Genomic DNA, 24,535 nt, shown 5'->3' with positions numbered 1-24,535 from the left:
TTAATGTCTCATTCTTATAGTAACCTATGTGCATTCTTATTAGTGATAAACCTGCCCCAGCCATTCCTGTGTAGAGCTATGCTAGTCCCACTGTAGCTACTTTAGTTAGAAGCTTATGTGCCTCAAGCAAATTCTGTGCTCTTCAATGCTGTCGAAATTATATAAGATCAATCAAGGTGCCTCATTTGTACATTTAAAGCCCATTGGAGAGTGTAGAGGAAGCTTGTGCACTATAAGGGTATATTTGGCCATATAGATTATTTATTTACACAATACCCAGGACCTTGTTCATATTCTAGCTCAGCAATATTGTGTACATTTTATTATCCTTGGCTCTTCTACAGTGTTGAGTAATGTTATTTCAGTGAAGCTGCAAGAATGTTTGCGTTCTGCTGGTGAGAGGACAATGCTCTAGCCACGTGCCTGGGCTCAAGGCCTAAAAATGAACTCTGACAGACGAGTCTCAACCATAGTGGGTGAACCGCAGGCTTTTCATGTGGTCCCATCCACCATGCCAAACCCCAAGCCAAACCCCAAGCCAGAGAAAGAGAAGTGATGACAGATTGTGTATCCAACATAATCTCTGTCTCTTTCTCAATTCAAGGGGCTGCTCTCTCGCACTCTCACTCGCTCTCTCTCATAAGTAAAGATTAGGCCTGCATACAAGGCTCCCTATTAACCAGAGGCAAGACAATTAGCACAGTCAACAACTCAACGGCAGGTAATGACCATCTTTGTAGGAATTTAATGGCTTGATAAAAGATTTTCATCCAAAGCATGGTTGAGTTCCCCAGTGCTTATTGTCCAACTGTAGATGTTTGTACATGTGACTCACATTTGCTTGTTGAGCAAGACTGACATTTTAAGTAAGAATGCAGTTGGTAGCAACTAGTAGTGTGTTTGACTGTTTTGCTACAGATATTGAGACCTATTTCCCTGGAAGCATGCGTCCGTGTCTTGTATAGGCTTTGTTGTAAGTATATTTTTCATAAAGCATGATGTTTTCTTTTTTTGTAGGCCTGTTATCAAAGTTATCCGGTTGGTTCGGGAAATGTAGGACTCACGTGTTGTGATACTCCATGTAGCCTATCCTGTTAGGGTGAACGCTTCGAGTACCCAGTCATCGTAAAGCCCCCCCCCCCAAAAAAAAATCCAAGTCATAGCTCATTCCGGGGCTACAGATGTCCCCAACAAAATGAACACGCATCGTAATATAATTCCTCTGTTGTTTATACAGCAAACAAGCCTCGGAGCCTAGTTGAGAAGACCTCAATATGTTTTGTGTGATAAAGCGTTTGCCGCTGTCTTCTTGTGGTTTGCCAAATTCTGCTTCTAATTACACAGAGGTACTTGCAAGGAATGCGGGAGCACTGCTCGCAGTTGTTCCTCGTTCTGACCCCGTGTGTGTGCACGGGTGCAGACTGCCGCCGTTTATGAGCCATATGAAATTAGTTCGACTTTCCCTGTTCTTTTTTTCCTCATCCCCACAAACCGCCCAGCCGTCTTCATGTAAGTCTGCGTTGGAGACCCACTGCTTTTTCTTCCCCTTTGAATTGCTGTGATGGTACAGGGTTCCTAGGAATAGGCCTGTAGCCGAGAAACTATTGATGGGAGAGAAAAATGTATGTTACATATCGGGATTATTATTTTTGACGCTCTATATTGTATCGTTCTATCGCAATATTATTTTTGCGTTAGTTGGCTGTACCTGCACCAAAACTCCAGTATTTTTCCGTCATAGCTTGTTCTCCATCTTTTTAAATAGGTAGCCGATTTTTGTTTTATTACCATGAATGATCAATTTCTCGTGGCTCTCACCTTGTCCCTCTGCAGCAGACATGGTGACATATACGTTTGGAACATCAAATCGCAACAAAATCACAGTATCGAATAGCAATACATATCATGTCAGCACCTAAGTATCATGATAATATCGTGAGTTCCCTGGCAATTCCCAGCCCTATGTGAAACAGCATAGTTCTGGCCTTTTTGTTCCGATAAACACGTTTGGTTCATTTCACGTGGTGATATCTAGACTGAGCGGTTCTTCTCACATTCTAACCGTTCTTTGGATGGCGAGTTCACATGTGTGACAAATGTTTAGGTCGATATTGTTGTGCCTCTGAGTCGAATGCAATTGTTTTACTGTATTCTTTGAATTTGGCACTATTCACTTTGGTGAATTTAAGCTGATGAATCTATTTTTTTGGCATGCATCATCTACCTATAAGTGAGTCAACCATTTGTGTTATTGTAGTTAAGTTTCAACAAGCCTTGATGATTCATAGTGTGGTATGTGGACAAGAGAACTGGAAAATAAGTGAATTTAACTGAGAGGATTTTGCAATTGCCCAGTGTGCTTCTGGGAAACTGGATTTAGAGTTTCTCCTTTGGCTTCATGACTGTGTGGAATTCGAAGGGAATTTGCCTCCGTTGAGTGTGAATTGGTTTCTGATTTTTGCTCTATAACCAGTGGCTATTTCGCACCAGAGTTCGCCAACTGCTGTGGATAAAAAGCAGTGTTTGGTTCGGCCATTTCAGATTGGTGCCACAAACCCCCTTCAAAATGCTGCTGTATAGCTAAGATTGAACATTGTACTGACATGTTGCACCGTCTTCCTGGGGAAATGAGTGTTTTTGCTAAGTCGCTCCATTTCAGGCAGTCAGTACTGAACAAGATGTTCTGTTTGAAGATGTGCTAGAACAGATGGTTTTGTCTTTTGTTCCTGAAGTAGGGTAAAGCTGTTTGGCTGGCCTTTTTTCTATTGACTAGGAAGCAGCAGGCCTCTCTAGCGTCTCTGTAGTGAGGCCTGGGCTTAGTTGACTTCGCTTTTACGGCGTCCCAATTTTAGTGTATTTTTTGTAAGACCACCAATGATTATCAGCACTAACTTGAAATATTAGTTTTTTTTTTTTTTTTAAAGCTTTTGGTTATGTCATACTGTCGTCAATTAGCCTGCTCAAAGCGCTGTTGCCAGCCCCACTGTACACGGGCCAGAAAAACTGGTAACAGTAAAATTATATTGCCCACATAATGTAAAGGGGGAGATCAGTGGTAGTAACGTGCACCTTAAAGGCCCAGTGTCTGGAGCGGCATTTTGAGTGCATACTTCCTTTTGTTGCTCCTGACATCTGCTATTGCCATTAGCCTTAATATCCCCATGGAACCCTGTAAATTCAGCTCCTGAATGTTGATGAGGGTCCATTGCTGAGGCAGCGGGGTTTTAAGTATTCAACCCGTCGTGCAGCAACACGAACAGGACATTGGCATCGAGCTCCATTTCCAGTCTCACACTGATCCCGGGGTGTGTGTGTCTCTGCCGTTAGTGTTTATGTACACTGTGTGTGTGTGTGTGTGTGTGTGAATGAGGGGTTGAATAGGGCTTTGTCTGGGGGGAGTGGGGCGACGTCGTATGCTCCCACATTTCCCGTCGCCTAGCGACAGTAATGCACAGATTGGCAAGAACATCTGCCGTGGTAGGCGCTGCCAAATTTGTGTTGTATAGTAAACACTGCTCCTCTCTCTCGTTCACCCTCTCTCACTCCCTCGCTCCAGCGGAAAGGGGAAGAGGAGCTCTCCTTCCTGCTGTTCTTTTGGTCTGTTTTCTTTCTCTTTTCTCTCCATTCACACACACCACCGGGGTAGTCTCCTTGATGACCTTTCACTTCTCTGCCAAGGCAAGGATACGCCACCCTTGTCAAACGGCCAATTGTAATATTCCAGGAAATGCAGAGATGAGGCCTCTATGCCTGCGGGGATTGTTGCCGGGATGAGCATTTGAAATGTTGTGGCTGTTTGAATACTAACATTTTGGTTGAGTACTCAAATAATAAAAAAATCATATTTTTAGAGCACAAGTCCCACACTGGAAACAAATATGTGCGCATTTATCTATACTGGGAAAAAAACATAAACGCAATTTCAAGATTTTACTGAGTTACAGTTCATATAAGGAAATCAGTCAAATTGAAATAAATGTGTCACTAATCTATGGATTTCACATGACTGGGCAGGGGCACAGCTGTGGGAGCCATTTGGGAGTTGTAACACATTTCCCTACCTCAGTCAACAAGTCCATTTTGAATTTGTGATGTAACTGTCGTCATTTGGCAAGGAATGTAGCCTGTGTATCCCATCAGGTACGTTTTTCTAGGCATTTATTTCTGTAGGCCTAACGGTAGCTTGTGTGTGTGTGTGTGTGTGTGTGTGTGTGGAGGAAACGGTCGGAACACAGTGAAGTGAGTGTGAGATGGGGAATTTAGGGAGAAGAACTGTGATGCTTGGTTTATTTTTGGTTGTGCCCCTCAAATGCACATGTACAAATGGTAAACTAGAGTCCAAGCAATTTTAATGTTGTTTTCAAGACAATTTCACTTGCTCGTTCAGGCAGCCTCAAAGCACAATCCACCAAATAGTTTTACAGTATTTGGTGAAAAAAAATATGATTGCTGGTTAAAGATCAAGCTTTGACGTCTGTTTTGAGTTTTCGATTACTCCTGCACATCCCTAATTGTTGCTATGGACTGCTAATTCCACTGGCTGTTAAACAGTTGAGTGAAGATTTGTCGACAATGCTCTTAAACGGTTGGTAAAATGTATTTTGGGTGCTGAAAAATGTGGCTTTTACCACTCGAGCTCATTTGGTTTGCAACAGGTTTTTAATGTGTTCTTCTTCCAGCAAGTATTTCTTCTATCAATGAAAAACCGTTTGGCCAATATCAGGGTGTATCTTCAATTTATATTTCTGGATATCTGACATTTTGTTAGATCTAAGGAGTAAGGATGTTCCAGATACTCATGTCCTTCATTTTATATGCAGAGCTAGGATATGCTCAATACCTGGACAGTTTCTACATGCAGGGATATATCTGGGGTGAGAGACGCACCTGATGCGCATGCACCCGCTTACATATTTGTATAATATTCTAACATGCATATCAAGATCCTGATATGGACCTCAGTCAAGAGCATATGCATTGTATGTGCTGAGTAAATATACTGTGTAGGCTTAGTGTCAGTATTTGTCATCATATAGAGGGGGGGAAAAAGATACTAATGATTCACATACTAATGATTCAATATATCCGGAGGGAATCCAAAAATGATTAGTGCATGAAAGAAAAATAGGGATTTCATATTTGTCAAATTATTGAGCCTGTGGTAAAAACTCAGAAATGCATCAAATCATCCTGTACAATATCAAAAACGTAATGTAAAGATAACCCCTGATTATCGACCCTTTTCTCCTGGTGTTTTTTTGTCAAAGAAAAATGCAGCTCTGTGTTTCTGTACCGACGAGGTTATCTGAATGACCTCACTTTCTGGGTAGCAGAGAATATCAGAGGTCAAAGGTCTGTCCCTTCACTTCCCCCGGCCATGCTCTTTGATGATCACAGCCGTGGCTTTAGATGATGATGATGATGATGATAACCATCCCTCTTCACTGAGGCGCGTTGATGCTGCTTTGTGTGCTGGCAAATGCTGCACTTGCCTTCAGTCTGTTGCAGCCTACTGTGTACTCTCCCTATTTTCCTCTCTCCCCTAAACTACTCTACTTCTCTCGTTACCTCTTTTTTTCTCGTAATCCGCTTTCATGATCAGAAAATGTTCACCCTCTGCCCCGTTATCAAAATAAGGCGTGAGTAACGTCTCGAGTGCTGTTTTGACAAAAGAGGAAACCGAGACAAGTTTCTGTGCGCCGCAGGGTGGTGGCTCCGGTGCTTCTATTTGTGGCGCCGTGCCGGGAGCCATGTCCTCATCAAACACGCCCACCACCGCCACAGAAATCACCGCTACTGTACCACACTACGTGATACCGGAGAATCCCCTGCCTCAGTTGGAGTGCTTCAGTAGCAAACTTTTCTTTTAACAAAAACACATTGAGACACAGTGGTTGAGTGGTTTTACAGATCATCTGTGATTTCTGATCGGTCCTAATCTTTGTATAATATCTGAATCCTGACTTGCATATTTGGTTGTATTTAAAGGGAGAGCATATTTTTGATTGTTTATGTCTGGATGTGGAACTTCGGAGAAGGTTGTACCAAACACAAATGTGTTTTGGTATAAAAAAAAAGGACTGTAAAATAACCAGGAATTCAGCCAAAAGTGAGTTGTGTATCAAAGTATGACATTATTATTTTCAAATTCGATCTCTTTTTGGGTTTAGTTGTCAATTTGCAGTGTACAAATTATTATAATTATAGTATGTCTTCCCGACCATCCTCTCCGACAAAAATAAGCCCGCAGCTGAATCTAGTGTTCTACCCCTGTTACAGGGTGTGTTTAACCATCAGTTACCGGGTGTGTTTAACCATCAGTTACCGGGTGTGTTTAACCATCAGTTACCGGGTGTGTTTAACCATCAGTTACCGGGTGTGTTTAACCATCAGTTACCGGGTGTGTTCTACCCCTGTTACAGGGTGTGTTTAACCTGGGCCAACAGTGCCACTATGATACTTGACCAAACTAACGCACCTCGTCTTTCTGTCTGACAGGACCAAGCCATGGAGAGGTGGACACACAGGAGTGCTTGTTCTATAACATCAACTATGAGATTGAGAAGACCAACCAGAGTGGGGTAGAGCGCTGTGAGGGTGAGAAGGACAAGCGGTCGCACTGCTACGCCTCATGGCGAAACAACTCGGGTACCATAGAGCTGGTGAAGAAGGGCTGCTGGCTGGATGACTTCAACTGCTATGACAGGTAGAATCTCCTACCGTTGTGCCTATCAACTATTTAATAAATCTGTATTGTACATTCGATAAACTCTGCCTTCCTCCGCCTAAAATATTAGGGTCCTTGTATTCACAAAGAGTTTCTCGGGATGGGGGTGCTGATCTAGCATCAGGTCCCCCCTGCCCATTTAACAATATTCCATTAAGTTCTAAAGGCGGCAACTGATCCTATATCAGCAGTCCTACTCTGAGACGCTTAATCAAAACAGTCCCTGGTGTGGAGCTGAGGTAGGATCTGTGTCCCCCTCTATGGTTGGTATCGAATGTTTAATTTTCCCAGTGTGATCAAAGGCTCAACAAATGTTAGAGTATGATAATGACTGTTCATCTAAACATCAGATATCACCATATATAAAACATCATTAAAACACAGTTGGATTTGTCATTCACTCCTTACTGCATTGACTTCACAGCTGGCATGTGTGTGCAAACTCACACAAGGTAGTCTCTGACGTTTGCTCGCATTACCAACATTTTTTTGTTTTCATTTCGTTTATCGGAAGCTTTATTGGACTCTATATTAAATGTTTCTCCGTCAAACTGGAATATTCAATTATCCCGCGCCTGGCGAGTCCCGTAGGTGCTCGATAACGTCTCGGGAGAAGTCAGGCGGAGTGGTGCGTTAGATTTTTCTACCACTTGCCTGCTGCCATTGCAATCTATTTCCGGCCTTGCTCCCGAAACCAAGAGAAATCATTGAATAAATGGATCCGGATAAGAAGCTTGAATACAGTCACTTCTCCCCAGATACACATTAGAGAGGAGCAAAGTGCCTTAAGTTTTGACTAGGACCAATCCACTGCATTGTTTACAGAGCGAGACAAATGTTGTGTGGCTGTGTACATGGTTTGAATGATCAACTCTAAAATGTTTCTGCAGGATATTTGTATAAAAGCTGAAAAACATGTTGTAGTGTTGAATGAGAACAGCCAAGGTACCAATGCATTAAGGGCTTTTGTTTTGAGGTATTTAACCAGACCAATTCTAAAACTGTGTTTGCCTTTATTATAGTGGGACGCTATCTATGAAACGATTCCCCGATCCCTCATCATGTGAAAGTGGGCCAGCAACAATGACTGATCTGAAACGCAACGGCAGCAATTCGAGGTTGCTTAAAACTAGAGGTCACCACTTCTTAAAATAGCAGACGAGTAGAGTCTCCGGTGCATGTTTGAAATACCAAACACTGAAGTGTGTTGAGTGACAGGCTTAAGTCTGAAAGCTTTTTTTAAACGCTCACAACTGTTGTAGATTAGATTTAGGTAAAGGGATGTTACTTTGCCGGCACCAGTGAGGTGGTCCGACCTGCTCTGAATTAATTGTGTACATTTAATACCCTGCGGGGTCAAAGATCCAGGTTCCTCAAATGCATTGAAATAGTAAAGCATTTAAGTTGATCCTGGAGGCCACAGTTATCTCAGTGTGATCCCGCTTCTCTAGACATACAATGATGTCTTCAAATGTCAATCTTAATTCCATCATGATTACAAGCATGTTTCTTGTGGGAGTTTTGAGTTCATATCGGGACAGCTTGAGGAGACTCTCACAAGGCTAAGCAGCCCTTAATCCCGGCCTCCTTTCAGCGTTGTCAGGGGCGACTGGCTGGCCTCACCATTGGCTCTGGCTCTCTGAGGAGAGAGGACACTGCCCAATGACCCGCCAGGCTGCCACATTGCTGACATGGCCCGACGCTGCCGATGTGCCTGGCGCCAGCAGAATCATGGCGACACCGCCAGTCCTCTCCCTCCTTCCAGTCCTGTCCTCCACAGAGGTCAATAAGTCGTTTCGCTGTGGGCCCCGCATCAGACCAAGGCCAATAGTGTGAGCGTTGCATGGTGAGGGAAGGGAACGGAGGGGGGTGGTTAGCTAAGGGTTAGTTAGGTATCTGAGCAGGTCATATAGGATCTAGCTCTGTCTCCGGGGTCATGTTCAGTAGGGCACACTGTAGCAAAGCTTTTTAAAACGTCTGGCAACGGAAAATATAAGAACAGTTTCTGATTGGACAGTTTCAGGTAGAACCTTTCTGTTTCACTGCTTTTCATGGCGTTCTGAACACAACCCTTCATAGGGTATAACCACATTCCCTCTGAACTACTGAAGTCAATAGAAAGCGGAGGCGCTCCCTTCGCTACCCTAGACCAAAACATTTCCCTTTGACGGTCAATTAAATGTTATCTCCCATTCTTTCTCTCAGGCAAGAATGTGTGGCGACAGAGGAGAATCCTCAGGTGTTCTTCTGTTGCTGCGAGGGGAACTTCTGCAACGAGAGGTTCACTCACCTGCCTGATATCAACGGACCATGTAAGTGAACCTGTAGGACTCTACCTCTTTGTTTTACACCCATAGAAATAGAAAGTAGATAGGGCCGCAGGTCCAACCGTCACAGAGCACAAAAGGAAAAGTCTGTGCTACTAATTACATTTCTATGGTTAGGCTACACCTCGATTGCAATGTTCTAAACAAATTCTGCTCCGGCCTGTGCAGATCAGAAGATCCATATATGATTGGGTTCCTGAGACGTTAAAACACCTCAAGGCATTGTTAAGATCTGATATAGTCTTTTGCAGACCTGAGTAGAATTTGTGTTTCTGGATCGTACCCCTGATGACTCCCGTACTCCTCTGTCTGGGGTCAGATGTCAAGGGCTAGTCAAATGTAGATGTTATATTGACCCATGTCTCAATTAGCTTGTCGTCATTTTGGAATATTTGATTTTCCCAATCACTGCTCGCTCCATTTGTTTCCCGAGCCAATATCACCTGCTTTGCTGTGATATCTTGGTATGTTAACTTGGTATTCTAACCCTGCCTGGTGTGACGTGAAACCCAGTAAGTTGATATTATATTTGACATCCGTGTAAGACCTATACCAGCTTTAAACCGAGTTGGAAGCTCCACGGGCCTCACCCAGGGTTAAGTATTGACTTTGTTCCCCGAAAGGTCCTCACAGTGGGGTATTGTAGGATCTTAAACACGATGGACAGAAATGTGCAAGAGGCCACACGAGTATTGAATTACACCGCCTGTTTGCAGACTGAAGCTCCAAAAGTTAGGGGCAATTCTGCCCAGGAGAATAGCACCTCTTATATTTTACAGCTCCCTTTCCTCTCCAGATTTTCTTGAGCACACAGACATCCAGACAGGCAGCAAACTTATTTGTGTGTGTTAAAGCCAAAGTTTGGCTTAGAAAGGTGGAAAAAACTATAGTGTGTGCCTAACTATTCCTATATCTCTGCCAGTTTCCCCTTCCCCTCTTTCTACCCTCCCTCAATCTACCCCTCTCCCTATCCTTCCCTCCTTTCCACTACTCCCTCCTTGTTTTTCCCCCTTCTCCTGGTTTCTTCTCTCCCCTTCTTCCTTCCTCTCCCTCTTTACCTATCCTCTTGTCATTTTCTCTCACCCCCCCCCCCCCCCCTCCGCTCCTCGATGGCCGCTGGGTAACACTGTGTTCTGTCCCTCTCTCTACCGCCAGTGATCAAGTCGCCTCCCCCCATGCCCACACTACTCAATGTGCTGGTCTACTCACTGCTGCCCATCACCATGCTCTCCATGGCCCTGCTGCTGGCCTTCTGGATGTACCGCCACCACAAGCCACCCTATGGCCATGTGGACATCAATGAGGTCGGCCAATTCCCTCCCTAGCTACGCATCTTTCACTTTTGCTTCCCATCACTCTTCTGTTTTCATCTTTGAATGACTGAATTTATTTGACATGTTTAAAGTGCATGTAGACTTCCCTCAGCTAAGTGGAACAATACACACACAAAACAAATAGAGGATTCAAATCAAAGGAAAATTACTACTTATTGTGGTCCTCCTGTCTGTCGGTATTGTTTACTCTCTTTGTCTGTAGAGCTGTTTGCTCATCTTCTGTGGTGCTACCTCTTTGTGGTTTCTCACTCCTGTATTCTCTCGCTCTTGCCGTTTTCATCCCTTGTTTTTCGGAGGCCATCTTGTTAGTAGCCCCAAAGCTGCCAAGTAGGCCACACAGGACCTCTGTTAACGACTAGCCCCATCTAGAGGTAGTCGGGTGCCACTGGCGTGATACAGGTCCCACCTATAGGACCATTGTTAGTTTACTACTGTCAGTTTTCAGCATCTGTACATCTACTTTACACAAGCCATTGTGCATAAAGCCTTATCTGACTATTAGAATTCATATTTTACATTGATATAAAATCTCCAGTTATTATATAAATTGTAAGTATGTCGCGAGTGGCAATCAATCCTCATAACCTTGTTGAATATAATGACCCAGTGTTTACCTGTTCTGACCTCTGACCTCTTGATCTACCAGGATCCCGGCCTCGTTCTCCCTCCCTCCCCCCTGGTAGGTCTCAAACCCCTGCAGTTGCTGGAGATTAAGGCCAGGGGGCGCTTTGGCTGTGTGTGGAAGGCCCAGATGATGAACGACTACGTGGCTGTCAAGGTCTTCCCCATTCAGGTAAGTTGCTGAAAGGTTGATTCAACTGTCTGTGTCCTCTGAAGCCTTGGTGTAACAACACCTCTTTGTTTGTGTCCTCCCACAGGATAAACAGTCGTGGACGAACGAGCGGGATGTGTTCCTAACACCGGGGATGAAGCACGAGAACCTGCTGCGCTACATCGCCGCCGAGAAGCGCGGGACCAACTTGGAGATGGAGCTGTGGCTCATCTCTGAGTTCCACGAGAGGGTGAGGAGCGAGACTGGGGTGGAGGGAGAGGTGTTAAGGTGTGGGGAGGTTAGGTTAGGTTTGGGGGAGGAAGTATAAGAAGTATAAAACCAGCTGTAAGCCTGGGACATACGTTTATATCAGTTAGCCTTCACAAGGTCCCGCCACTGAGCTTTAGCAATGTTCTCTAGGCTTTCGTATCAGGCTTGCTACAGAGATCCACTATTTATTTATTGGCACAGAGGAAGCTGCGTTTTGTTGCTGAGAGCTATTGCCATTTAATTTTCCTCGCTGTTTAATTTTCAGTAGCTTGAACGTTGTTTGCTACAATTTAATAACACTCAATTTGGCTGACCAGAGTGGGTTGGCTGGCATTTCTCAGACAATAAATGATGTGAACCCTGTCTCTGCAGTCGAGTTCACTTGTATTTTTCCCAGTTCAATCATTGACAAGCTATTTAGTGTGCTCTAGGGATGTCTTACTGTAGCTAGTTGTTAACAGCGCCACTTCTTTCTCACTCTTTCTCTCTTTTTCTGTGTATGCGCGCGGCGTGTGTGTCTCTCTCTGTCTATGCTCCAGGGCTCCCTGACGGACTATCTGAAAGGGAATGCAATCAGCTGGACTGAGCTGTGCCACATCGCTGAGACCATGGCCTGCGGGCTGGCCTACCTGCACGAAGACGTGCCTCGCTACAAAGGAGAGGGACCCAAACCGGCCATTGCTCACAGGTAGGGCACACGAGCTCAGCATGTAGGTGTGTGTTTAGAGCTGAGCGATTAAAATAAATGTTGATTATTTATTTTAAAAAATGAACTACTTGAGTGACGTCGGTTCAATTATTTGAATTTGATTTCTTTTGATACTTTTCTGTGAGCTCAATACAGACATTGCAGTTTCTCTAGAAAAAAATTAGATCCAGCTTGAACTGTGCGATGATGAAGGGAGTTGTAGTTTCCAACTGGCCAATATTCTACATAATTACCACATTTTATGTGCTAAACTAACTACAATGACCATAATCCATTGCGCATATACTTGTCCTGTCTGTTTCTTTTACGACTGCTGCTGAAGAGCGAAGAATGCGAGATTATGAGGTGATATAGAGAGCAGCTGTTGCTTCGAGGCATCTCTATCTGAAAATACATGATCCATGTGATTGATGGTTGGTATTCCGCTGTCATAAAAAAGTATGCCTTAATTACGCTGAACTACAAAATGGGTATTTTGTCAGACAGCATATGCAGCAGCCCTATAGAGATGACTTATAGTCAAGTAAAACAAATGTTAATATACACAAATGAAATATTTTATTAAAGTAATGTGAATAAATTATGTTTAATAAGGGATGAGCAGTCACTACCATCAGGACTTCCATTAATAGTTTTATTCTGTGTTACAGCATTCAACCCACATAATGCATTGGGCATTTAATGTTAAACAAATAATTGAAACCGAAATCGAAAACTTTATTTATTTTTGTAAAGAATCTAAACTGAACCGAACTCAAAAATGTGTGTGTAAAAGAGAGAAACATTAGACTTGGCCTGGTTCAAGCATCTTGTTGTTTTCTCAATGACCCATCTGGCTAAGTAAAGTTGAGGTTAATCCTATAGCGTATTGATGTTTATGCTGAATCTTCGTTCTGTCTGCGGTCCCCTGTGTCTTCATTCTGCAATCCGGAGGCATCTAATCCTGAGGGTGTCTGTTGTTGTTGTTGTTATTATTATTATTATTATTATTATTGCACTCAAATCTCTGGACTGCAATTTTATTTTTCTGCATGGCATCAAAATTGTTTACAGTTTATTCCATTGGGAATTCACTTCAATTCTGTTACAATCAAACCGAGCCATAAGTCTAGACGGACCATTCTTGGTGGGCTTTATTTGTTTGTAGTTCAGGATAAGTTCAGGCTTGACAAAGGGCAAACTGATCCCAAGTCAGGGGGGGAAACTCTCAGGCCAATCACCGACGTTAATTGATTGGCTAAAAAAGAAAACTGTCGATGAACCCCCGTCCTCTCTTCCTTCTTCTTCCAGGGACTTCAAGAGTAAGAATGTGATGCTGCGGACGGACCTGACGGCCATCATCGGGGACTTTGGGCTGGCGGTGCGGTTCGAGCCGGGCAAGCCCCCAGGGGACACTCACGGCCAGGTGAGTGGGCTACCATCAGTCTGGTTGCGTCCCAAGGGTTAGCTGCTTTTGACTAGTGTACATGAATTAGGGAGCCATTTAAGCCGTGAAAATGTATCATACTAACTATGAACAAGTGCCATCATGGAAATACTGTTTTAAAGTTAGCTCCACATACTCACACGACAAGGAAGTGTGTGTGCGTAGTGGACCTTGTCTGACAGTGTCGTGTCCGTCTATCTCTGTCGTCCAGGTGGGTACCAGGCGCTACATGGCCCCGGAGGTCCTGGAAGGTGCCATCAACTTCCAGCGGGACGCCTTTCTCAGGATAGACATGTACGCCATGGGCCTGGTGCTGTGGGAGCTGGTGTCGCGCTGCAAGGCGGCCGACGGTGAGTCATAAACACGCAAGCACACACACCGGATCCTACTCTGCGATTTATCAGCAACCATACCACATTGGAATCAGGATGAGACCTTTTAATGCTGTGTAATAGACAAATGAGAACGCATAGCTTATGGGTAACGATGTAGCATAGCCTGTAAGGCGTTCCGTGCTAAGAGACGTTGCTGTTGTGTTGATTGGTCAGGCCCAGTGGATGAGTACATGCTGCCGTTTGAGGAGGAGATCGGCCAGCACCCGTCCCTGGAGGACTTACAGGAGGTGGTGGTCCACAAAAAGATGAGGCCAGTCTTCAAGGACTGCTGGCTCAAACACGCTGTGAGTATGCCAGCTCTGTCTCCAACGCAGAGAGCAGTGGGTCAATGCTGGGATGTACAGTACTTAAAACCGTACAGTTTGATTCACATTTCCCACAATATGTCACCCAGGCATGACTTGAGTGCGTAAACATGTTGGCTTTTTTTTCCACCCCCCCAACCCAAAGAGACAAAAACATAACCCCCAAACATTCAACAGACAAATAAAATAAATTAAGTCCTCACATTTCCAAAAATAAAAATGCATACGTATAATATGTAGTCGCAGATAATGCAGAATACGCTTAGACTATAGCCAAGATTCACCTAAAAAAAATAAAGAATATACAGATTTATAATTCCAATGCTTCTACAGTATCACTGGTTTGCAAAAACTCTGGTGCTTTCTTTTTTACTACTGAGTACATTTTTCAAGAGCTAGGCTTGACGTGAATTATTTTAACCAATGACCAAGTGATGGGGAACTGACATAGTGGAGAGATATTGAACATCTAGCTTGTAATAGACAGAGGTCAACCATTTTCTTCTCTCTCCTATGTAAAGAGATATTCCCTCTGTAAAGATTTAGGATGCAAAGTTTAGGGATTAATGGTATTGGGGTAGAAGTAATCTCAGAGATATAGTGCAGTACTGAGCTCAAACATTTGTATCTCAGCACATTCCCACAGGCAATGAAACAAGGTGCCTAAATGCGTGTTACATTTAAAACACAGGTCTGGGGTATTAGGGTCAATTTTGTGGAGCTTAGTTAACATGGGTGTGATAAATATGTTCTCATTATCCAATTGTATTGCAGCAATCTCAGGCAGGTGTTTGTCTGTATCTGAGCTCTAGAGCATATCATAACCCAGTCCTCTGCTGAAATATCTTCCTGCAAATCATGTATCCACTGAAGTCTACCATTTTACCATATAATGATGTCATCTGACCTCTCCCGTAACGCATATTAACAGAGAGCGTTTCTCTAGTGGTCAAAGGAGGTTGTAGGGCAGATTGTTATAGACTGGAAAGGATAAAGCTTCTCAATTGTCAGTATTTGAAAAAATGCTTTTGTGTCAAGTTAAATCTTACCTTTAGTTCTTCAAACAACATGAGCCCCTTTTCATTGTATAAATCCATTACTTTATCAATTCCTTTTCTTGCCCATTCTTTAAGGTGTGACATTGTCATTGCACCAAATTGGTGTAAAACTGGATAATACAGGGGATTCGCACAGATATTTCTGTACTTCGTGCCATATAGTTAGGGTGTTTGTTAAAAGGGGATTAGTAGTATTCTTCTTTAGCTTCTTAAATGGAGCAGAGTACAAATATCCATCCAAAGTTAAGCCTTTTGTGGATAGCATTTCAGTCTGCAGCCAGGGTAAGTATGGTTTCTTGGAGAACCAAAACATTGCAGCCCTAAGTTGTGTAGCCCATTAATAAAACTGTAGGTTTGGAAGTTGCAAACCCCCTCTGCCATAGGTCAAATAAAGAAGAGAAAGTCTAAACCTTGGTTTTCTGTTGATCCAGATACAATTTGGAAGTATCTTTCTGAACTTTGGGCGGGAAAAAAAGGTGGTGGAGCCAGAAGAATTTATTGAAATGGATAAAACATTTGTGCAGGATATTCATCTTAATGATATTTATTCTACCAATAATAGATCTAGGCAATGATGTCCATCTGTTGATGGGTTCTGTTGCACTCGTTACCATGGGTTCATCATTTGTTGAACTCAAGCTTATTTCTGGTGTGATTTTAATACCAAGATAAGTGAAACCTTGTTCTCTATTAACCGAAGGATGCTGTACAACTGGATGCAGTCTCTCTTGCTTGTTGAGGAAAAGGATAGAAGACTTGGTTTTATTAACTTTCAACCCAGAAGACTGCCCAAAGTTATAAATTAAATTGGTGAGGGAAGAGAGAATTCTTTAGATCTGTTAGGAATAAGAGGGTATTATCGGTATACAGGGCCACTCGATGTTCAAAATCCAATTTTATAATTCCACTAATTGACGGGTGGGACCTTACTGCAATGGCAAGGGGTTCAAAGCTGAAGGAAATAATCCTGGACTGGCTGGACATCCTTGTCTCGTGCCCTGAAAAAACTTAAGGTTGTGAGATCAAGTTGTTAGTGTCAACTTCTGCAGTGGTGTCTGTATATCATATCTTAATCCATTTATAGAAGTAGTTCTCAAACCCAAATCTCTTAAGCACTTCAAATCTATCAAATGCCTTCTCTACATTAAGGTAGAGTATGGCAGTGCAGTCCCCTGATACTATGTTTAGTACGCTCCTCACATTGTGAAAACCTTGACGGTTTTTCACGAAACCATTTTGGTCTTTGTGTATTATATGGGAGCACTCTATCCAATCTCCTGGCTAAAGCTTTAGCAATAATTTTTGAGTCCAAGTTCAGAAGATAGACCAATTTAACCTTCACATTTTGTCTGGGATTTATCAGGCTTCAGAATAAGAGTGATTTAAAGGTGAAACAACCTTGCTGAAAGGATTCAGCATACATATCCAAAAGTGGACCTAGAAGTTTGTCCTTAAATATCTTCGAAATGTCTATTGGGAGCCCATCTGGACCTGGCGCTTTACCTCCCTTCATATTTGAAATAGCATCAGATATTTCAACACCATCCAATTCCTTTTTCCGGGTCCAATTTTGTGTCTTCTGAAATAGAGGAGAAAATCAAGACCATCCAAAAATTATGTCTGATTAGTTAAGTTCTCAGGAGTTTCAGAGTAAAGTGTGTTGTAGTAGGAACCATATGTTTGGTTTATTTCTACAGGCTCCATTGATAATTGTCCTGGTAAATAATGAATTGCATTAATGGCTCTGTCTGAATTTAACTTCTTCTTAATGCACTAGGCAAGCAAATGACCAGGTTTTTCACCTTGATCATAGTACTGCTTCAGCCTCGTTAAGCTGTTTGTGGCCTTTGAGGGGAGGAAGTTCTTCATACTGAGCTTTAAGAACAAATAATTCCTTGTCTTCTAAGTTATCCAAAAAAGCTTCCCTCTCCAATTTTCAGATTTGGCTGTCCATCTCTCATTTTTAGATTGATTTGATTTGAAACTGGTAAAAGTCATGTAAAAGTATTGGTCCTGTAACCATCTGGGATGCAAATGTCATCTAGAAGATCCTTTTACTAGTTTTGTATCCCTATAGAATAATGACACGGGGGAATGGTCACACCGAACAGTACTATCATATCCATTTCCTGCTACATTGTGAAGCAATCAGCAAGAATCATAAACGTTGTTTATACGAGAATATGATTTAAATGTCAACGAGTAACATGAATACGCCTTTTTACTCGGGTTCTGAGTTCTCCAAGGTTCACATAGATGTCATGAAATGCTTTAATTCCTTTCTACTCTGCGAGTGTGAAGAGGAGTGATCTAGATGAGGATCAAAAGTGCAATTAAAATCCCCTGCCATTAGACTCCCTTCCTGGTAAAGTCCTATCAATAGAAATACATTCTCAAAGAATTTGGGATTATCATCATTAGGACCATAAACATTAACCAGATTAATACGATTATTCAAAAGAGTTTCCTGTATCAAAATGTATCTACAAGCTGTATCAGTTATTATATCGTCCACTTGAAACGGAACAGAATTTTTTTAAACATAACACCACGGGAATGAGAAGAGAAACGGAATGCTATTACCTGCCCTTGCCACCTCCTGTGTACTTTAAATAGCTCATCCTTCAACAAGTGAGTATCTTGTAGAAACACAATAGAGGAATGAAGTTGTTTAAACCTAGTAATAACCGTTTTAAGCTTGGGTAGTTTACAAACTCCATGGACATTCCACAAAGTACATTTGTTTTACATTTGAAGTGATCTAACCAAAGATGTAAACATGGAATAAGCTATAGCATAAAGGCATATCTAAAATATGCTTAGTAACCACAAGGACCGCATTAATATTTTGTAGTGAGGAAAATATGTAAAGATCTGTTGGAAAGAACATAAATCTATCCTAACAGGAAAACACTGAACCCCATTCCCTTGTCTCCCTAACCGAGACACCCAACGCTTCCTCTCTCACCTCCCTCTAATCGTAGAGTGTAGTCTGGTGGACGACTGATCCGTTACAGGGAGCAGTCTAACCAATGTGACGCTCAACAAAACAGTGTCTCCTGCCTTCTCGGCCATTACTCCTCATGAACAAAACAAAAGGCATATCTTGAAAAGATGTTGTATGAAATATCACACCAAAAGGCATATCTAGGAAGATATGTCAAATATAATGTAGTATTCGTTTGAAAAGTAGCGAAGAATAGCTCCACCTAAAACAGTAACGCTAGTTAGTGAATCCTAACTAATGTTACAATATGGACAGTCCTAAATAGTTGTAGATGAGCCACAACACAGGGTCTACCAAGTAGCAAAATGGCCCATACATATAGTGTTAACGTAGTATACCATTAGTAAGTTTATAAACCCCCCAAAAATATCAAAGCTCAGAAATGAACAGGCTACTTGAGATAAAGCGATACCATTGAATATGCGCTACGTTACCCAAAGACCCTTGCACATGATGTTGATGTCAGGCTTGCACGTCAGTGTCAATCATTTTAGTCCAAGGATATGATTGAAACTTAAGTCATCATATAAAGTAGTCCCGATGCTTCTCTGTGGTCCAGAATGAATAAGGTCCCGATGTGTCCGTTGACATGGAGCTAAACATCTTGTCTGACATTTTAGTGTTTTATGTAATCCAATGGAAGAGAGTGATTAACATAATTAAACTTAACATGGCGTCCAATGCTCAATGGACAGCTATCTCGCCTGTCATATAGAGAGATTCAAACTCGTGTGACCGTCGATTGTAAGTCAGACGTAGTTTAGCTGGGAAGGCTATTCCAAAGGCAATGTTGAGGAACCTGAGCTGGCGTTTCACCCCATCGTAGCCTTTTCTTTTTTTTGGTGCAGGTCCGTGGATAGGTCAGGGAAGAACATGATTTCTTGGGTACATCACCTTGCCCATACACAGACCTGGCTTTCTGCATCACTTGGAGTTTGTCTTGAAAGTTGAGAAACTTAATGATAAGGACTCTGAGAGGGGTGGTTTCTCGGGCCTGTAGGAGCCTGAAGCGAAGGGCTCTTTCAATGCGCAAGGCGTCCGGAAAGTTGTCCGGCCCCAATGCCTCGGTAAGCCATCTCTCTCTTGCAACTACGTCACCTTTTTCCACTTTTTGGGGTGGATTAACCAGTCTCAAATTAGACCTGTGGCGGTTCTCGTGCGAGCTTAGTTTTGAAGTAAGGTCCGCCACCTGTTTATCCAACTTTACGGTCATTGAGTCGAAAGGGACGACAGTAACTTCCACCATGCTAATGCGTTCCTCTGATTCGTCCAAGCGTGTGAAGTAGTCTTGATGGTCACGTTTAACCTCACTAATCCCCGTTAGGACACCTTCAAGTTCGATGAAAAAGCCTGCCCCCATGGCAAAGATTGCTTCCATAACCCCTTGGTTCTGGTTTAGGTCGTCTACATCGTTGGTTGTCATGTCAGACTCGTGGTGTGAGGAGCTTGCAGAGCTAACTGGGTTAGTAGAGCTGGCTGAATTAGCAGGGCTAACTGGTCTAACCTGGACCACGTTGTTTGTGATATGTTCTTCATGTTTTAGGAGCACTATGTTTAAGTCGATTCATAATGGATGTAGATACGCCTGACATTGTCCTGTTTGTTACGAGGATTTAAAATAAGAGATTAAGAGAAAATAAGAGATTAAAAGAAGTTTAGCCGAAATTGGCAGGAGAGCACTAAAAACCATGTCAGCTCCGCCCCGTTAATACACATTTAATACATCTAACAAACACTGAATAAGATGTTAATACATGCATGTAATAACACTTAAATTACAATAAATAAGCAGATTGGTTTTGCTAAATCCTGTCCTAACTGATGTGTCTCCCAGGGCCTGGAGTCTATGTGTGAGACGATAGAGGAGTGCTGGGACCATGACGCGGAGGCGCGCCTCTCTGCTGGCTGCGTGGAGGAGCGCATCTCGCAGATCCGCCGGCTGACCAGCCCCCCTACCTCGGACTGCCTGGTCTCCATGGTGACCTCTGTCACCAACGTGGACTTGCCACCCAAAGAGTCCAGTATCTGAGTCTCAACCCGACCACCACCAACCCTCCCAACGCAGAGCGGCAAGCAAGCATACAAAACAACCACTCGTCTTCTTCTTAAGCCTCAGCGGATCTCAGAAAAAAAAACATGAATGCAGCTGCTATTTTATCCTGATTTTTTTTAATTATTAATTATTATTATTTCTATTTGATTTCCGATCGGATCACTATTACCAGCACACTTCTTCTATACTGTTTTTTTTTTTTTTATCAATACAGGACAAAAAAAGCTAAATGGACATCTCAAAGCGCATTCAGGTGCCGACTTATGAATGCTGACAAGGTGCAGGTACCTCAGATGTTTTCAGCTCTCAGTAGTTTCTTTGGGTTTAGTTTATTCCTCTTTTTCTGTCTTCTGGACAGGATTGCCTGTGACAGAACCAACCAACTCACCCACCAACCAAGCAACCATCTACCACGTTGGACAATACAACAATGCTGCATAAACCTTGTAGGAACATTTAAGACTGTTACACACAACTAACCTTCCTCAAGGGATTTTAGTTTTCAGAAAACATTTCCTTTCCGACAGCGTGTCCCATACAAACCTTCGGAACTAACGGGTGTCTCTAGAACACAGGGCAAAGTGGAAGACAACTGGACTCATTTCTTTTAGTTTTTTTCTGTGTTCAGGCTGGTGACTATGGATGGGGTTGGCTACAGCATTCTTATGAGTGCATGTTGAAAAGTTCAAAAGGAAATGGCTTACATTCAGAGATTGGACATCACATCATCTGGATAGTGCGTTTGGTATGGAACTACTTCTCAGGTAACCAGTCTCAAGGGGCAGGAGATGTTGATTTGAGGTGATATCGCAACGCGTCCTGTAAAGTAGGGCGAGAGCCACAACTGCCGCCCTTGAGTGGTCGGAGGGGGCAAACTTTAGTGGGAGGGGCTTTTCTGACTTGGTTCAGAGCCTTTTTATCTGAGATCAAAATGGAGTCTAAACACAGAACGTGCCCAAACAACCACAAACACAATCGGTGCAAGACCCTGGGGAAGATATGTATGCATTTTGGGTGGGTGTGTGTTTGCGTGTGACTGCTTGTGCAGTGTGTGTGTGTGTATGTGTGTAGCGGAGAGGGATGGAGATTAAGACCATAAAAAGTTTCAGCCGTAAACATCTGAAGATAAGTTAAATGTATTTTTGTTCCGTTTTTTTTCTCCTCCTTTATTTCAGTCAGTAGATTGGACATTGGGAGCTAAGGACCTAGACTCTTCTCCACAGAGGCCCATCCTAGGCCTCAGCAAAAGCCTATATCCTTCACTAGTGTTGAGCAGGAGGGAATACAGTTGAATCATCACTGCCTGGTCCCTTTGTTATTTACCTCTTTCGCACAGGGACCAAACTTAGTTTTGACCGGGTAGGTCCTGCATTGTAGAACCGTTTTTGACAGGGCACCGAGCGTAACAAGCGGTTTAAACTTAACTTCATTACGATTAGTTACACGTTCTCATTCATTAGAAGGAAAAAAAGAAACTGAAAACGAACATGGAACTTTTTTTGTCTTAAAAGTGGCACGCAAGAAACCACATTTCCGTATGCCATAATGTAACAGTGAATGTCCACAATGCTGCTGTTTCAACTCAAAGATGAATATATTTCTGTGTTCCTTTTTTTCTGTGCATTACACGTGCAACTCTCAGTAGTAAAGGAAACATGCATAAAACAGCAAAAGTCATGTCTACCAACGTACAAGGCTTCCGAGGTGAACAATAAAATCTAGTAGAGAAAACATAAAACGAAACGCAAAAAAAACAAAAAACATTAATGAACCACAGACCACCTCAAACCAGAAATACCTCAGATTTTTCTACGTGTATGAGTTCTGTTATATATTTTGTTAGTTGTGTTGACTTGTATTAAGTATATTTTAATGTGAGTTTTTTTGGCCTATATGATTAGGGAGTTTTGGAAAAATAGTGCTACCGCAACATGTTGTATAAATGAAAGAAAATAGTGTAAATAGCTGTATACAGTTGTAGTATTCTACCAATATATGACACCTAGGCATTATTCATGATTTGTGCTGGCTCCCCCCCTCTCCGTTACCTAAAGGGACATTGAACCTTGCATTTGATTTTCCTCCCAGAAAAACGAATATACACCCACCACCACCGTGTCTCACCTGTAATATTTTTGCATACCCCAGGATATACCTTGGGTTTGTCATTGCTTTTAAAATGTATTTTAATGACTTATCCCATTCCTCTATAAAAAAAGAAAGCATTTATACAGAAAATACAAATTGAGAACTAAGAGATACCATTGAATTTCCTTATACAAAGCAACGCATCTCCAAATTAGTTTCTCGATTTATAGCGTTCTAACTTTTTAAAGCATAGTCATATTTTTATGAAATTGTTCTCAATTGATGATTGATTTGATAGCGCCTTTGGGGGGGGGAAGTAGTGTCCCTGGATTCTCATCCCTTCATCTCCTTTCCTCACACATTGACTGACAAGAGACACCATGGTGGCGGCTTCAGCACCTTAGCACTACATCCTACAGACGAGAGCTTTAAGTTTTATTCACGGTGTCATACGTTCTTTTAAGGTTCTACATCGTTTACCAGTGTTCCGCATGTGTGTAAGTGGAACCATGTGCGCAGAGTCTTTCAGGGTGTTTTAGGGATACCCATGGAGAAGTGAGAGCATTGAGACACTCATGACTTCAATCTCTTGTCATCATGAACCCCAGTGATTGATGTGGGCCTGCAGATCGCTGCGATCCAGCTACTTTGAGTAGGAAAACCACAGCTAGCTTTATTTGAGCTTTTGGGCTTAGGAAACTTTAACATGTATTTAGGTCTGTTAAGAGACTACCTTTCAAGGAGCCCCACTTTCTCTGTAATATTTGCCAAGTGGGCAAGAAAATAATTTCTCATTCTGCCAAGGTAGCGCACGCTTGTTTAGCACTTTTTAGTTTCTCTGGATTGACTCCCCACCATTTTATCATTAACCAGAATGGAGGTATTCTTGCTTTGATTTCAATGGCCTGTTAGCAAATCGGGGTTATGTTTGTGTCAAATTATCAGGTTAGTGTTTGATGTCTATCTTTTCAGGAAGCTTATTGTAACACTGGTTTACAGTATTTCTGCTATAAATGTAATGGGATCAAGAAATTGCAAGTTTGGATATAAATGTAGCAAGCAATATCTACAGCAATAGTCCTACATTATGTTTCTGGTATGACAGAATAACCTCATAGGTACTGCAATAGTCCCTTGAGCTAGCGACCAACCAAAACATCTTGTTCAAGATGCGCTTTGTTGTCAAGAGGAAGGTTGGTGGGTTTGCTGATCCCCAAGTCATGGTCATAAAGCTTGTTGAGTTATGATAGGTTTACCTTCTTTTATAGACCTTTGACCATGAAAAACATGTAGCCAAATCCTTGCACCTAAGTCTGAAAGAAGGGGAACCAAAGTCTTTCTTTTTTTCTTATATTTGAGAGTTCTGTTTATGTGGAACAGCAGAGACAAAATCCTTCTGTCCTATGATCCTTTGACTTTGATGATTTGAGACGCTAGACAAAATAATCTGACGTATTTTCCTTGCTTTGACATTTTTGCCACCTTTTCCAGAGCTAAGTGGATTAATTTGATGGGGAGGGAGTGTCAGTGCAGGGAGTAAGGTCTACAAAAGTGAGTTGTTAGACCTCCAAATGAAAAGCTCTAAAGTTTCTTTCCAAATAGTGGCCCGTTGCACTCTCAGCATTACATATGTCGTGCGGTCTTAAGGGTTTAATTCTTTCAATTTGGGGGGGGGGGGGGGGTCACTGTTATGATGAATTATGCAATACCAATCGGTGGTTTTAAAGTTTTAGCCACGATGGGAAAGGCAAGTATTACTCTGGTCTTTCATCATTGTCTGGGTTTTTACTCTGGTGCCATTTTAATGATTCTACCGTCACTCTAGTTTAGTCTTATCTGAGAGCAGAGGGATGGGAGCTGGACTTAACACATCTTTCCAAATGAATATTTTAGCTTTAGTACATTGGACATAGGGTAAAATCAGTGATCTATTATTACCAATACTCACATTTGGGTTCATGATGACAAATCTGAAGTCTTGGAATACAAACAGCATGTAATATCAGTAACATTGCTATTGCTGGAGCTTTGGACTAAAATCCTGAGGTGTTCTGATGTTGTGCC

At 42.4% G+C, this 24,535-nt stretch overlaps 1 protein-coding gene across 1 annotated transcript in view; it reads left to right on the top strand.

The window, feature by feature from the left end:
- Window positions 1-20,359, top strand: part of actriib (activin receptor IIB) — a 61,384-nt gene extending 41,025 nt beyond the window's left edge. The window contains 10 exon segments of the mRNA NM_001190941.1: window positions 6,499-6,706; window positions 8,933-9,039; window positions 10,210-10,358; window positions 11,035-11,181; window positions 11,267-11,410; window positions 11,970-12,118; window positions 13,430-13,544; window positions 13,777-13,915; window positions 14,114-14,244; window positions 20,165-20,359. Coding sequence (NP_001177870.1) covers window positions 6,499-6,706; window positions 8,933-9,039; window positions 10,210-10,358; window positions 11,035-11,181; window positions 11,267-11,410; window positions 11,970-12,118; window positions 13,430-13,544; window positions 13,777-13,915; window positions 14,114-14,244; window positions 20,165-20,359 — 1,484 coding nt within the window.
- The last annotated feature ends 4,176 nt before the right edge of the window (window positions 20,360-24,535 follow it).

The sequence above is a fragment of the Oncorhynchus mykiss genome, chromosome 15 (assembly GCF_013265735.2).
Source record: "Oncorhynchus mykiss isolate Arlee chromosome 15, USDA_OmykA_1.1, whole genome shotgun sequence".
NCBI classification, from domain to species: Eukaryota; Metazoa; Chordata; class Actinopteri; order Salmoniformes; family Salmonidae; genus Oncorhynchus; species Oncorhynchus mykiss.
The sequence above is the reverse complement of the archived record's forward strand: the minus strand, read 5'-3'. Positions and strand labels throughout refer to the sequence as shown.